The sequence below is a fragment of the Marmota marmota genome, unplaced genomic scaffold, assembly GCF_001458135.2.
Source record: "Marmota marmota marmota unplaced genomic scaffold, marMar, whole genome shotgun sequence".
NCBI classification, from domain to species: Eukaryota; Metazoa; Chordata; class Mammalia; order Rodentia; family Sciuridae; genus Marmota; species Marmota marmota.
This window is the reverse complement of record NW_025999982.1, coordinates 31,707,215-31,721,682: the sequence shown is the minus strand read 5'-3', so window position 1 is coordinate 31,721,682 and position 14,468 is coordinate 31,707,215. Positions and strand designations below refer to the sequence as shown.

At 35.6% G+C, this 14,468-nt stretch overlaps 1 protein-coding gene across 6 annotated transcripts in view; it reads right to left on the bottom strand.

Moving 5' to 3' along the window:
• The window catches only part of Col19a1 (collagen type XIX alpha 1 chain), a 319,421-nt gene extending 314,675 nt beyond the window's left edge, over positions 1 to 4,746 (bottom strand). For 2 of the 6 annotated variants that reach the window (XM_048805612.1, XM_048805613.1), the window contains exon 1: positions 4,298 to 4,746. In XM_048805612.1, the coding sequence (XP_048661569.1) occupies positions 4,298 to 4,408 (111 nt within the window). In that variant the 5' untranslated portion in view covers positions 4,409 to 4,746. The remainder of the gene's footprint in view (positions 1 to 4,297) is intronic. The other 4 variants (XM_048805611.1, XM_015487951.2, XM_048805614.1 and 1 more) reach the window with 3 other exon arrangements.
• Between the last annotated feature and the right edge of the window lie 9,722 nt (positions 4,747 to 14,468).

The window sequence follows — 14,468 nt, the reverse complement described above, 5'->3', positions numbered from 1 at the left end:
CTTTCTATGACCCAGAAGCCCTGAATAATTAGACTCCTACCTACCTCTCCAGCATCCAGCATCGTGTGATAACATTCTCTTCTCTGATATCAGTTCCTCAAATCTTCAGGCTCTTTTCAACCTAAAGGTTATTGTGAATGCTATTTCCTTACCATGGAACATTTGGGTCCTATTCATCCTTCATTTTTCAATTTAAATGTTACCAAATGGAAGAGCCAATCCTTATCTGACCAAGAAATGTCTTTGCCTCATTATTCCCTAGTTCACAGTTTATTTTGTCTGTGTATACATGTTTATTGTCCCCATTTTACTTAAAGCTCTATCAGAACAGGGAGTGTCTGTCTTAAGCATTACTGTATCCTAGTGGCTTAGCATAGTAACTGGAAGAATGGAGACTCAATGGATATTTGTCGAATTTTTAAAAAGTAAAAGACTGTCAATTTATAAATGTTGAGATACAGTAAAATAAGCTTATTCTTGAAACTATAATAATATTATAATATTTCTTTGTAATCCTTAAGGTACTTCAAGGTCTTATAATATTTCAAGGGTCATTATCATGAGTATTTCTGCTCTTTGTGTATTTCTAAAATGTGCTTACTATTTGAGGTTTCTGTTGTTCGAACATTAATTAGATGAAAATATAGTCTACTCAGCTAAGGACTTTTGAAAAACTTTCATTAAGGTATAAAAATAAATCTTCACATACACTTAAAGATACATTTTCCAGATCTTCATCTCCTGCTGGAGGTTATTTTCAGGGTTGATCCCAAGAAAATTATTAAGAGAAAAACTTCCCTTGGGGTCTTTCGGAACTTCATTTCCTGTTCCTTCTGCCCCTAGACACTGCTGGCTGCTGTTGGTTGCCCCAGATGCACATCTGGTGCCCTCCTTGGGTTTCTCAGATCTTGGCTTTGTCCACACACTTCCTCATGAATATTGCCATATTTCTATCCAGTCCCCTCAGATCCCAATACATGATTTTCAAGATAGTTTTCTTAATGGATCCAAGCCAATGGTACCATTTGTGTGTTGTTCTTCCCAAATAAAGTTAAATCTGAACACAATCTTTAGTGCTTTCCCAGTGGAGAATAATATGGAACCTGGAGATACTAAATGTGAATGTTGAGGTTTCCTAAGGCGTTCAATTGACTTTTTGCTAAACTTGTACAAAATTCTTTCACAATGCTTTTTGAAGAATGATATGGAGAATATTGATCTCATATGGTCTCATTTTCTAAAGTAGAATTTCTTTTATATGTGACATTTTATTTTAATAGTTATAATGATTTGAGAGACAGGGATACCTGCACCCAACATTAGCAGGGGACAGAAGAGGTCCACATACCATATATCTAAATATTTGAAAGTTATAAATAAAGCTATCACATTGATAAAAAAAAATATTCTTTCTTCTTTTACAACACAAATACCCTCATGAAATCTTAAAAGCCCAGATCAAGTTTAGAATCTGTTTGCTGGCCTCTATCCTGGAGCAAAACTCATTCCTTACTTTTCTTCCATCTGAAGCATGCAGAGTCTCACTGACATGTGTGAACTAGCCAATAAGTCTGTTTACAAAACCTGCAATAATCACCTCTTGGCCTTCCTTTAGGTTTAGGTATGTTCATAACAGTAGCTTGATCTGTCCCTGGGATTATGGACTCAGAAGAGAGGTCTTCCAGGCCCTTGAGGGAGCTGAGCCTCACTTAGTCAAGGAATTTCAGGGTGGTAGGTACCTACATCCTGATCTAGGCTTTGGGTAGTAGCTCTGTAGACTCCTAACCCTGAGTGCAGGTACACATCCAGAGAAAGGCCAAATCACATTAAAGTCTTCTAAAATGCAAGACACAGAGCATAGACTCTCTTTGCCAGAACTAAGAGGTCCTGCTGAAGCTAGATGTCAGGTCCCGGTCTACTGATAGAAAGCACACTGAGGGATCCCAAGCTTGTATTCAAGTTCTAGTTTGTTGGACTAAAAATCAATTGCTGTTATATCATAATGTTTATATCAGGATATGGACAAACCTATCACACCCCCGCTAATACTTCCTCTTACATATTAGCTATTCTCTATCAAGATCCTGGCCAGAACCCAGAGAGCTCCTTCCCAGCTTTACAAAGTGCCCTAGTCATAGCTGTGATCATGCTCAGCACTGACAGTCCAGTCTTTAAGGCAATGATCAAAATTAAGAATATTTGAATCAGGATTAAAATATTTTAAAAACATTCTGTATTCATCTATGTTTGTGTACCTAAAAAGCAGAAAGGACAGAAAGGAACAATAGGAAATCTTAATCTTTCATTTAATTAATAGATGATGTTCCTACTATGTGCCAGTCACTGGGGATAGGGTAGTGAGTCAATTAGAAGTTCCTGCTGTCACTCTGGTTAAGGAAACAAAAAGTTATATTTAATATAACAAACTCTTATATTATCTTTAAGAGATATAATAGAAAAGACACAAAGCAGAATATATAGACAGAATGATGGAATGACAGACTTCCTAGATAAAATGGCCATCTCAGTAAGCACTCGAGTAAACCAAATGAAATCTACCTTTGAAACATGAATAATTTCACTGTTATTCCACTTAACATTTTTTTTTAATGTTTATCCTGCATCTTTGAAATTTTGTATTAGTTAAAGAGTCAGAGGATTAGAGCCTGAAAGAGCACTATAGCTTGCAAAATAGAAAATAACAAGAAGACAAATGTAAGAAAAGGAGAAAATGAAAAAAAAAAAGAATGCTGACTCTTTTTATCTAGGCTATAAACACAACATTTCAACCTTGAAAATGTTGCTAAATGACTGAAAGAATACATGTGTTCAGAGTATTCTTTCTAAAGAGAAATGCTATATAATTGAGTATGGGCTCAATTTTTAAATCAAACCTTTTTGACTATTCTGAAGTGTGCCTATACATAACTCCATCAGGAAAATCTTGTCTCTTATCATACTATTATGAAGTGAGGCATTGTGTAAATAAGCAAAACAACAGGTGTTACACATCTGTTCTTTCATTCACCAATCCAGACTCTCTTTAGTGAAGCTATAGTAGAATATATAAATTATTAGCACAATTCAACTGGAAAGCCACACATAGAACATTAAAAACCTATATCAGTTATTAGACAAATATCCCCAAGAGTTTAGATCTAGGTCTAACATTATCAATACTATTGGAATAATGAAGTAAATTTACAGTAAATTCAGCAACTTAGCAAGGTTTCCCCTTATTGTATTCTACAGAAAACTCTGAACCTTCATACTTTAGTTGCAAGCATCATCATCAACTTAGGAACACAAGAAATTTCAAAATCATCATTAATTAGTTGTTCACCACCTCCCTGTCATATCTCTACCAGTGTCTATCAAATCTATTCACAAAATGTCTTTGAAGGCCACAAAGACTTTCTCATCCTTGATGAAATAGCCTTTGCTCACTTTTTTTTTTTTTTTTTTTTTCCATTTCCAGTCTTGAAACTGGACTCCTTTCCTTCAATTCATTTGGCTTATTTCTAGCTCCCAAATGCTTGAAGAGTTTATTAATAAAACAAATATCTACTTCACTTTAGTGCCCTCCTCAAAGTTTTCTGGTGGCTTTCATCACCTACTCAAAGTNGGGTTGGGGTGGCTGGAGCCCTGGATCCCCAACCCCCTGCCGCCCCTGCCGCCCCGCTGAAGCCGCACTTGGGAGAAATGCCCGCGTGTCCGAATAGGTAACCCGGCCAGTAAGCAAGGCACCGGAACCTCGCTTCTGCTAGCTTACACCTCTCAACTGGATAACATCTCTAGGCGTAGATCAAAATAAAGCTCTAGCGGCGTGAATTTATATTGGGATTATTCGTTCTATGGCTTTATCCCCGCAGATTTTTTTTTAAATTTGATGTCTATTTTCTCCCGCATCAGCATGGCTCATAGTTCTGCTTCACAATCACACATAGCCAGAAAAACACCACCTAGAACTAAAGTGTAACGCATAAAGCCTGCATTATGTGAACATAAGAACGCGATGCACATTATAGGTAGCATATTAAAGTAGCCATATGGTATCGGACCTTTTTTTTTTTTTTTTTTTTTTTTTTTTGATCCCATCATTGAGCTACCTATGGGAATGCATAAATTGCAGGTATGCATATTTATCCACCGAAACATATTTACATATGTAGCAGTTTTTATGTTTTCTTGAGAAGCAGGTTCACGCAAATGACCAGATACATGAGCAGATGACACAGACCGGGCATGTGTGAGAGAGATCAAGTGAAAGGGCCGGTCGCAAAGCTGCGCAGCTTACCTTGAATTTGTGTTTGAGCCCTTCTGAGGCGCAGTGGAGTCCGGACAGGGCTGCCGCACCGCCGAGGAGTGGCCCGAGTGAGCTCCCTGTGAGTGGGGAAGGGGGACGCATCTCTGCCCTTATTAGTCTCTCCCAGTGTGACCCTCCCACTCGGTGAGGACGAAGGACTCCGCAAGACAGTACTCAGCCAACTCAGGCACAGGTTTTCCTTAATTACAACAATGTTGCCTTAGACCTGGGAATAATGTCATTCAGGTTTGCGTTTTATTAGCAGTTTCACCGATAGAATGACGGATGAATGCAGATGCTTAGTTTCTCACTTCTGGTTGTGAAGAAGTGTCTTTGAAGTATTAAATGTAGCATAAATTTACAGGCAGATAATTGGCTTTTTAACAGTTGAGCTAAAAAGGGGTATCGTTTATGTTTCATTTTTCACTTTTATGTCAGGAGTTTATATAAAGTTAATCAAGAGAATCTGCCTGTCTTCTAATCATGCCCATGTGTATAGGTTCGTGTGGCTTGATTTGTCTCAGAATTCACAAAGTATTTTGTCATTTAAAAATATCATATCTTTCTATAGATTGGGGCTACAAATCTTGGTCTTCAAACTCTTTGAGATCTCTGAATATGGAAGGCGGTATTTTTCTGCCAATCTGTGTGTGTGTGTGTGTGTGTGTGTGTAGGAGTATGTAGATATTATACATATATAGGTATATATAGTACATATATATGACATATATATATTTGTAGGTGTATATACACTGATGGTAGACATATATGCATTAGGTAACAACATTTGGTTTAATGTTTTTAGTTATTGGCACAGTTGGAAAAATAAATTATATTTTATTTATAATGGTGAAAACCATTAAGCTTGAAAGTTACCTTTGCACCACAGAAATAAGTTTCACATTTCAGGGTTCACAAATCAGGGAATAAGTGAAATCAGGCTTACAAAAAACTAAAATGTTAAGAAAAAATTTAAAAGCCACCTCATTTTCACTTCATTAGAGTGAACCCATTAACTGCAAGTGTTAACTAGTGGTTTTTAAGCCTTTGATTCTAATTAAAATACTTGCAGTTTTAGTATTTACATCCATAGTGATCCAAACTATGTTTGTATGTCAGGACTTAAAATCGCCTGAGATGTTTCCTTCTCATATGATTTTATTTCTCATTTTGGTTGACTGTGGAAAGAAGCCAAGGACAAAAGCTACCACAAGTCAGTCAGCTCAAAGGGCCACTTGAAAACCGTGATTCACAAGCTTTTTCATTAGGCATTTGGTGGTCATTTCTTATTGTTTTAAAGCATTATTCTTATTCAAATTTTTTTCTCCCTAGTAATTATGTTTTATGTATCTGCTACTGAGCATTAGGGTTTTGTTTTGTTTTTCCTCACACTTGTAAATTCACCTACCTATATTTAATTGATTGATGCTATTTAAAATAAGGTCTTAAAACTACCTAATAGGAAGCTCACAATTTTGTCTCTAGTTTATGTCTTAATGCAAATAAATCATCTTAATTTTAGCATTATCTCATAGGTGTTTTAATAATTTCACAATCTATGTTTTTGTTTCTATCTCAAAATGCTCCTTTGCTCATTCATAACATAGAACCAAACTAAGTTTTGGAAGAGTGAGAAATGAATAAATAAAATTTGAAATTATTATTATCTGATGCTTACTTAGTTCCCAGATACATCAACATCCCTAGATCACTAAAGATTTATCTATTTTCTCTCAGGAAAGGGTTGGAATCTAGACTGGTTTCATGATCACAACTTGTATCCCTAGGTTTTGGAGTTTTATCCAATTCTTTTATTGAAGTTTAAACTGACTTTGGGTAGAAAGAGCCATTAACCAAACACCTTTTATTTATCTAAGCCAAATATAATTATAAATGATCAGACTTTCTGCTTGCTTCTGAAACTACCACTGGTGAACAAATACCTGAAAATAATAGAGGAGTCTGACAGGACTCTAAATTCCAACAAATAGCTTCCAGTGCTTCTAATACCCAGTTTAGCAACCGCCCCCCCCCCCCTTCTCTCTCTCCCTCTCTCTCTCTTTCTTTGTGTACTTAACATTTAAAAGATTTACAAGCACAAACTGCTTTTGACATTTATGCCCCATGGAAGACAAAATTTAACTATTTTTATGTCAAATGAACAATAAATTCCATTTAAAGCATTAAAAGTAGTTCCATATTTGTAATGCCTCACATAAACTGAACAATTCAAAATGAACGTTGTACCATATTTTGATAATTTGGGTAGAATAAATTTAAAGAACATGTTTCTTCTAAGCCTTACTTCTCAAGGTCTTCTGTTTAACATCTCTTTTTTCCCCCTTTCTTTTTTTTCTGTAGTTCTGTACTTCCAGGCAGCTTTTCTTTTTCCCTTTTATAATTTCTTTCACTTTCCTCCCCTACATAGTTTCCATTTTTCAAGAAGAAAGAATTTCAGCATTGCCCCCAGCTAACTTCTTAGCTACCAAACCATAAAAGTATTCATTCTTTATTGAATTTACGGGGCACAGCCATACATGACTTCCACACATATCCATGGAAATACTTCAATGCATCAGTAGTGGATGAACAGACCTTACTGTTAACTGTAATTACCAAAGCTGACTTGTCATCGCTAGCACGCACTTCCCATTATGTCCTTCTTTAGGCCAGTACTAACGTGTGATATTCTTAAGTGTAAAAAGAAAGCATTCGTGATAGTTCTAAATTCTTAGTAATTGTCAAAAGTAGGTTAGGGCATCTTTTAATTCCAAATTCTAGTTTTATCCTTGTTTCTGAAAATTCTCCTCATAGAGAAATAAATGTGCCACTAGTTCCTTTTATATTTGCTCCATTCCTAGAAGACATTCTAGCAAGTGATACTCAGTTTAGAAATGAGAGGAGGAGGGGAATCACAGATGTGACTTTCATTTAGTGTATTAGACCCTCTTCCTAGAGATCAGTGATGCTGACGGGAAATATGATAAAAGACAAGGGACTGACTAGGGATATTGTTTATTAACATGCATTCAGTTCTCAAAAATAATTTTAGAGGGAGAGAAATTCCCAAGTAGAAAAATAGGGGGAGAGAGAGAGAGAGACAGAGAGAGAGACAGAGAGAGACCACAAAAGAAATGTAAAAGGTCAATAAATTCATGAACAAATATTCGACTTCATTAGCATTTGAAGAAAGGCACATTTGTAAAGGAACTATTTTCCTCATCCCATTTTGCCAGGATTAATATTATTAATTATCATGGTGTTGGCATAAGTGAAGATCATTCTCTATACCTCTAAGAGGAGTATAAAACAGTTCAGTCTTTCTAAAGGGCATATTAGCCATGCATATTAAAAACTTAAAAACATGCATGTAGACTGCATCATCAATTCCTCTAAAATGGTAACTGTGGCTATTTCTAGGTTAGGATTATGGGGATTTTGATTTCTTCCTCTTGTTTATCTGTAATACATACAAGTTTCTACAGTGAACATGATTACTGTTGTAATAACAACAAAGCAAATATGAAAAAGTATAGCATATTTTCTCTAGCATATTGATAAAGCAGTAGTCTTAAAAGAGCTAAGATATTGACTTAAAATACTGTTTTCAACATTTCCAACAAGAATCTTTCAAATTAAAACTAATATGCAACTTAAACCATTTAAACTGAGTCTAGTGAATTCACCAAGAAACAGATATTAATTAAACTGCTCATTCATTCAGTACATACCTTTTAATGCCTCTTAGCTAAGCACTGCAGAGTACACACAGATAGGTTGAACATGGGCCCCACCTCCTGGATTTTATTTGGTAAGAAAAAGAATATCTGCAAACATATATAATGATAATATAATATGAAAATGTAAAGTGGAATAAATTTACACGAGCATTATACTTACAAAAGAAATATACTTACAAAAGAAATATATTTACAAAATTATTATAGTATTGTAATTAAATAATTATTTGTGAAATTAGGGATTTATTGTTTCTTTAATTAATGTTTGTAGAAAACACCAACAAAACACATGGCCATTTCTTTCCCCATTCCCTGGAGAAACATGAAGTTTCTTATTTCCTGCTGAATTAAATTCGTTCTCTAAAACTGAAGGCCATAAACAGTGACACTCTAATCTACTCTTATCAGTTCCTTAAAGTGTTCATTACGCTGCAACCAGGTTTAATGACTTGTAACTACAGAATGGGCATGTCTCACGCTTACTCATGTTGCTTCCTCTGGTTGAAATGTGAAATGGCTATTGAAATTCTGCCAATCATTCAAGGCTTATTTCAGGTGTTATCTATAACATGCTTCCTTTCCTTCCCCTCTTCCCTTCAAAAAAAACCCTCCCCTGTCTTTAAACAGGACAGAGAACAATTTGAGCTTCTTTAAAAACAATCTATATTCCTCTGCCTTATTTCACAGATGTTCCTGTACCTGGCCCTCTGATTTCCTCGTATGCTCCCTGAGGACTGGAATTGTATGTAGTTTTAAAATATTTGTTGAAAGAAGACCTGTAGAGGTTAAATAACCAAAGAACCAAGGACATACAGTTTTGTAATGATAAAGTTTGGATTGAATATTAGAATGGGATAGAAAGATGATAGGTTAATTTTTGCATTATATCTAATGGAATCAAGTTACTCAGCTGATAAAATAATCATGGAAAAATTATTTTCACCTATAAAATTCCCAAAGCAAGGACTCACAGCATAGCAACACATCAAGACAAGCCTGTCACTCATTGAAAATGTCATTGTATATCCTCTTCACCCTTTCTCCAAATTTAAAGTTAGTTTAAATTAGAAGACAATATTGCTTAATCATATTATTTTTAAAACATGAAAAATAATCTCTAATTAAACTTTATTCCAACTTCTGAATGTTTTTAAATAACCAATCCTATCTATAAAAAATTTAAAGAATAATTTAATGTTAGCACATTATGAATAATTACAGTTAATATGTCAAATTTATGTGTATAAAATGCTGATTCATTTCATTGCAGCTTCTTTTTGGAACATTTATTTTCAATTTAGAACGTATTTAGCTTATTCCATTATCCTCATAGAATCTTTTTATTATTTAAAATCACTATATACAATACATAGTCTTAAGTGGTTTATATATTTTATTTTTCAAATAAAATTTTTCTTCAGTGACACTATTTATTGTTCTCTTTTTATAGTTTAGAAGTAAGTCTGTGAACAAATCTGCTCATTCCAAAGTCCAGGGCCTTATTTCCTAGGTTCTAGGACCTTTTTTTTCTACCAGTTTTCTTCAAACATTCTGTAAGTATCTGTTTGCAACCCAGAACTTCAAGACTTGAAGGAGTGGCTCAAGAGGTGTTCAAGCAAAGCAGAAGTCTCCAAGTTACATGACAAAGTTGAATCATTTCCTTTATTAAATATTACCAAAAAGAAAAATAGAAAACAAAGTATAGATCCCTCTTTACAATAGGAATTTATTTAAATTTTTTTTACTCCATCTCCTATTATTTTTATTTATTTATTTTTATGAGGTACTAAGGACCAAACCCAGTGCCTCACATGTTGTAGGTGAGCACTCTACCACTGAACCACAACCCCAGGAATTAACTTTCATGTAGAGAAAAACCATGAAATAGTCTAATTGGATCTAAAATTACTTAATTTTTTCAGATGTTATGCTGAAGCATGCTTTAGTTAGTGCTGATTTAAAAGAAAAATAGTCACCAGAAAGCAAACTAGACAAAGAGTTTGGCTTACTTGCCTTACTTGACTATTCAACTTAGGTAAAGTAAGATAAATTTGACTAGACTCCGTTCTTTCTCAATGGTTGACAGATTTACCTGTCTTTTTGATATTCAAGAACATTCTTGCTGTCAAATTATTTTACCATAAACCCATTTTTGTTCTTCTGAAATATAAACCTCTATGTTTATAAAATCCCTTTCAAGTAATTAGGAGAGGTCATAAAACATAACTAGTGAAGGAAATAATGATAGTTTATAAATCTATACATATTTTAAGTCACGTCAGATGTTAGCCAATAGCTACATATTTTTTTCATATAGAACTGCTTCATTTTTAATAAAAACCTCATAATAACCTTTAGTGTTTCAGATGGTCATCACTAAAATATCTTAAGTGATTATCTTTTCTTCAAGACTTGCTCTCATAAGGCGCCTTATAGGTGCTCTCATCCCAATCTTGCCCCTGGCATGGTGGCTGCTCAGCTTGTTCTGCTGTGGTGCCATCACTATCTTGGCCTCAACCAAGATAGGGAGATATTAGCTACATCAGGAAATATCTGCTATCTGAAGCAGGTACTATGGTCTGAACGTGTGTGTGTGAGACCCTCCAAAATTTATGTTGAAATTCTAACCACAAGTTGATGGCATTAGGAAGTGAGACCTTTGAAGGTAGAGACCTCACAGATAAAATTACTGTCCTTATAGAAGAGACTATATAGAGAGACCTCTGGCCTTTCTACTGTGTGAGGACACAGCAAAGAGTCAGTCATCTGTGAAGAAGCAGACTCTTTCCAGACACTGAATTCACTGCCACCTCAATCTTGATCTTCTCAACTTCCAGAACTCTGAGAAAACATTTCTAATATTTAACCACTGTTATTATTTGGACCCAGAATGTCCCCCAAAGGCTCATGAATTGAAGGCTTGGTCTCCAGCGCATGATAGTATTGGTAGAGTAAGCTGCTCACCTCATGCTGACTGAGAAATATAATTCCCATTGAGGATATACCCTCCCCAGTGACCTAAGAGCTCCCACTAGGCTCCATCTCTCAAAGGCTCCATGCTCTTCTAATAGCATCATAGGTTGGGGATCAAATCTTTAATACCTGAGCCTTTGGAAGATATTCCAGATCCAAACTAGAGCATCTAGATTATGGTAGTATGTTACAGCAGCCCAAGTGGACTAAGACAGAGGAAGAATCTGTTTTCTCCATCAAGGAGTGTATAATGTTAGTCATTTCTATTATAACTACATTTCCATAGTAGATGCACAAGAGTCCTTCTTGGGCAGTGTTCAGTCTTTTAACTCTATATAGCATTAACTATTATAGCATAATAACCTATCCCAAATCTCAATAATTGAAAGCAGTAACTATTTATTATTGTTCATGAATCTACTGGTTGAGGTTCTTCTGGTGTAAGCTAGGCTTGGCTCATCTTGGTTGCAGTCTTTCACATGGCTATCATCACCTGGCTGGTCTGAAGAGGATTAGCTGGCAGAAGAGGACTCAGTTGGGAAAATCATCTCTCTCCACAAGGTCTTTCATCGTCCAGCAGGCTAACCTGGTCCAGAAGATCGCAAAATTCAAGGCATAGCAAAAATTCACAAGACCACTTGAACTTGGGTTTAGAACAGGCATGCAGTCACTTCTATCCCATTCTATTGGCCAAAGAAAATCATAAGAACATATCAGAGTCAAAGTTTCATAGCTTGATAGAAATTTCATAGTCACATTGTAAAGAACATGGATAATAGTAGGATAGAACTGGGGACATTAGTAATTTTCTAAGGTTAGGAGGTACACAAAGGGCATCTTCACTCAGCCCCAATGATTTGTCTCTCATGTATCCTTATCTGGATATCTGTTGCCTCCAGTACTTCCAGTAGCAGCTTCCAGAACATCCTTCAGCTAATTCCAGTTTCTCTAACTTGAGACCATAGAAACTGAAGAGGTCCCTGTTTCATCTTTCTAAGAGGTATGGAGAGCTGGGGTGTGGGCATCCCTGCTCTCTCCTTCTTAGAAACCCTTAACTATAGTACCCATATGCCCTGCCAATACGGGGTAATCCAATAAGCTTTCCTTCTTCAGAAATGGAAGAAAAAGAGTTGCTATTAGTTTTCAGAAACACTCATTACAAGCCTTGGGGCAGGTAGATCCAGCACCATGAGATGATTATGAGAAGTACTGTTTGGCATTTCTTTCAATCCTCTCTCTCTCCCTGAAGAATCTTTCTTTGTCCTGCAGCTTCCATTGCTTTGCTGGTGAAAAAGACAATCAAGCCAATAGCCTTATTAAAACTAGGATGGACCTGGGAGGTTAAGGGACCTTTTGCATTTAGCCTCTCGGAATCTAGCATCTTTTTTTTTTAAACCTATTCTCTCTACAATAATGTGAAACCGATATGATAAGAAGTGTCTAGACAAGCATGTAAGAAACAATTTTAAATGGCAGAGACATAAAAGACCTCTCTAAGGTGGTGATAGTATAGGTGAGAAATGAATGACAAGAAGGAGCCAGCTCTACAAAGATTTGAGACAGGGAACAGCTGGTGCAGAGGCTCTGGGTGGGCAGAGCTGGGCTTGTCATAGATCTGCTTTTATGCCAGGAAATGGGTGCCCAAAAGCGGGCATATAATAAGGAATGATGTAGTCTGGGACCAGATACTGCAAGGTATATTAAGTGCCAGAAATTGTTTTTATTTTATATTTTAAAAGTAGGAAGGTATTACTGGGTTTGAGTAGGGGAATTATATGAACTGATTTTTGTTTTAAAAATATCACTGTCTTCTCTGTGAAGAACGGAGTAGGGCCAGGCAAGGGTAGAAAATAAAGAGTCTATTTCTGAGGATTTTTGTTTCTGGGAAAGAGGTGATGGTAGCTACAATGAGGGTGGTAGTTACAGAAGGTAAGAAGTATACAAATTCAATACACATTTTAGAGTCAGACTGGATAAGACTTGCTAACAGGCTGAATGGAAGAGCTTAAGAAATTAGAGAAGAAGAGAACAAACCTATACTTTGGGGATACTATGGACCTTAAAAAAATATTTGGATCAATCATGTTACTATGCACATTTTAATCAATTTAAATTTCCAATGCACATCCTTTAGTGAAGAGAGGGAAAGGGGGAACATCCAATATAAATGATAGAGGAACCCATGTGTTGCAATTTTTATTAGAGTGCCAGAGAAAGGTACTAACCATCCCAAATGATGCCCCGTCACATTGGGCAGGGAGGGTACCAGGATAGAAGGGTGACCTAGAATCCCATGAGGTTCTCCAAGATTAAATAGACTGAAACAGCAAGTTCTGAAAAATGAAACCAGATTTTTCCCACAGAAGGAAGGTTATTAATAGATCTTCTTGGTCCCTAAACTTCAACTAGAGTTGCTACAGCTCAGGATGATTCCTGTCCACTCACCCTGGATAACGTGATAATAGGACAAAAGGAGACAGCAGGGTAAGGTGAAGGAGATTCCAGAGAAAGATTTTAAGTAATTGACTAGTTTGCTTTTTATGAATCTGAATTAATTATCAACACAGAGATTTTTAGGAAAAAATCTCATACAGAAATGAAAGGAAAATTAAACTCCATATTTTAGCATTGTTTTATGAGCTTAAAACTTAATCAAACTTAAAAATACTGTGTTGATATAGTGTAGGTTTTGTTTGTTTGTTTTAAAAGACAAAAGCCTCTTATATAAGACGTGGCAAGACACTATTTTAATAATCTAGTGATTTTAATCCTAAAGATCTGAGCTAATACTTAATTGAGCACTTTCAGTCATCTTGGAAATTTATAGCTCTGCACAAAAAACATATCTCCTGCAGTATTAGGTTGTAATCAGTGGGAAAATGCTCTCAATTCCCTAATGTGTCCTTGTCGATTTAAAAATTCCTCAATGTATGGATTATTTTAAGTAAAGGGAAGATGATAATAAGCCAGTTATGGAAGACTACTATTTGATGTAATCATTATTTTAATAGTGAGGTCTCAGTAGTATTCATATGAATGAGATAAAGTAAAAAAAAAAAATTGTTCATTTTGAAATCATTTATGTATACACATGAAAACATCATTTTGAAATTATTTATAAACAGCAAAATGTATTTGTTATGTGATCAAAAGCAAATCAATTCTTAGGCCTTTCTGTGTCTTTCATCTTAATGCATCCTTCCAAGGGTGTGGTCTGCAAAACAAAGATCTAAGATGACTTCTGCCTTTGCAACAAAGACGCTTTTCACTTGATTATCCACAGAGGGATTTAAATAGTGTGGCCAGATAATTTATTTCCAAACAGGGATACTTTCAAGAATGAAAGGAGGTTTTATGAATATTGTAACAGAATAATAGACATGAATGCCTGCATGGGGGCCCAATATTTAAAGCACAACAAACCAACAAAATGTCAAAAGACAGAAGGG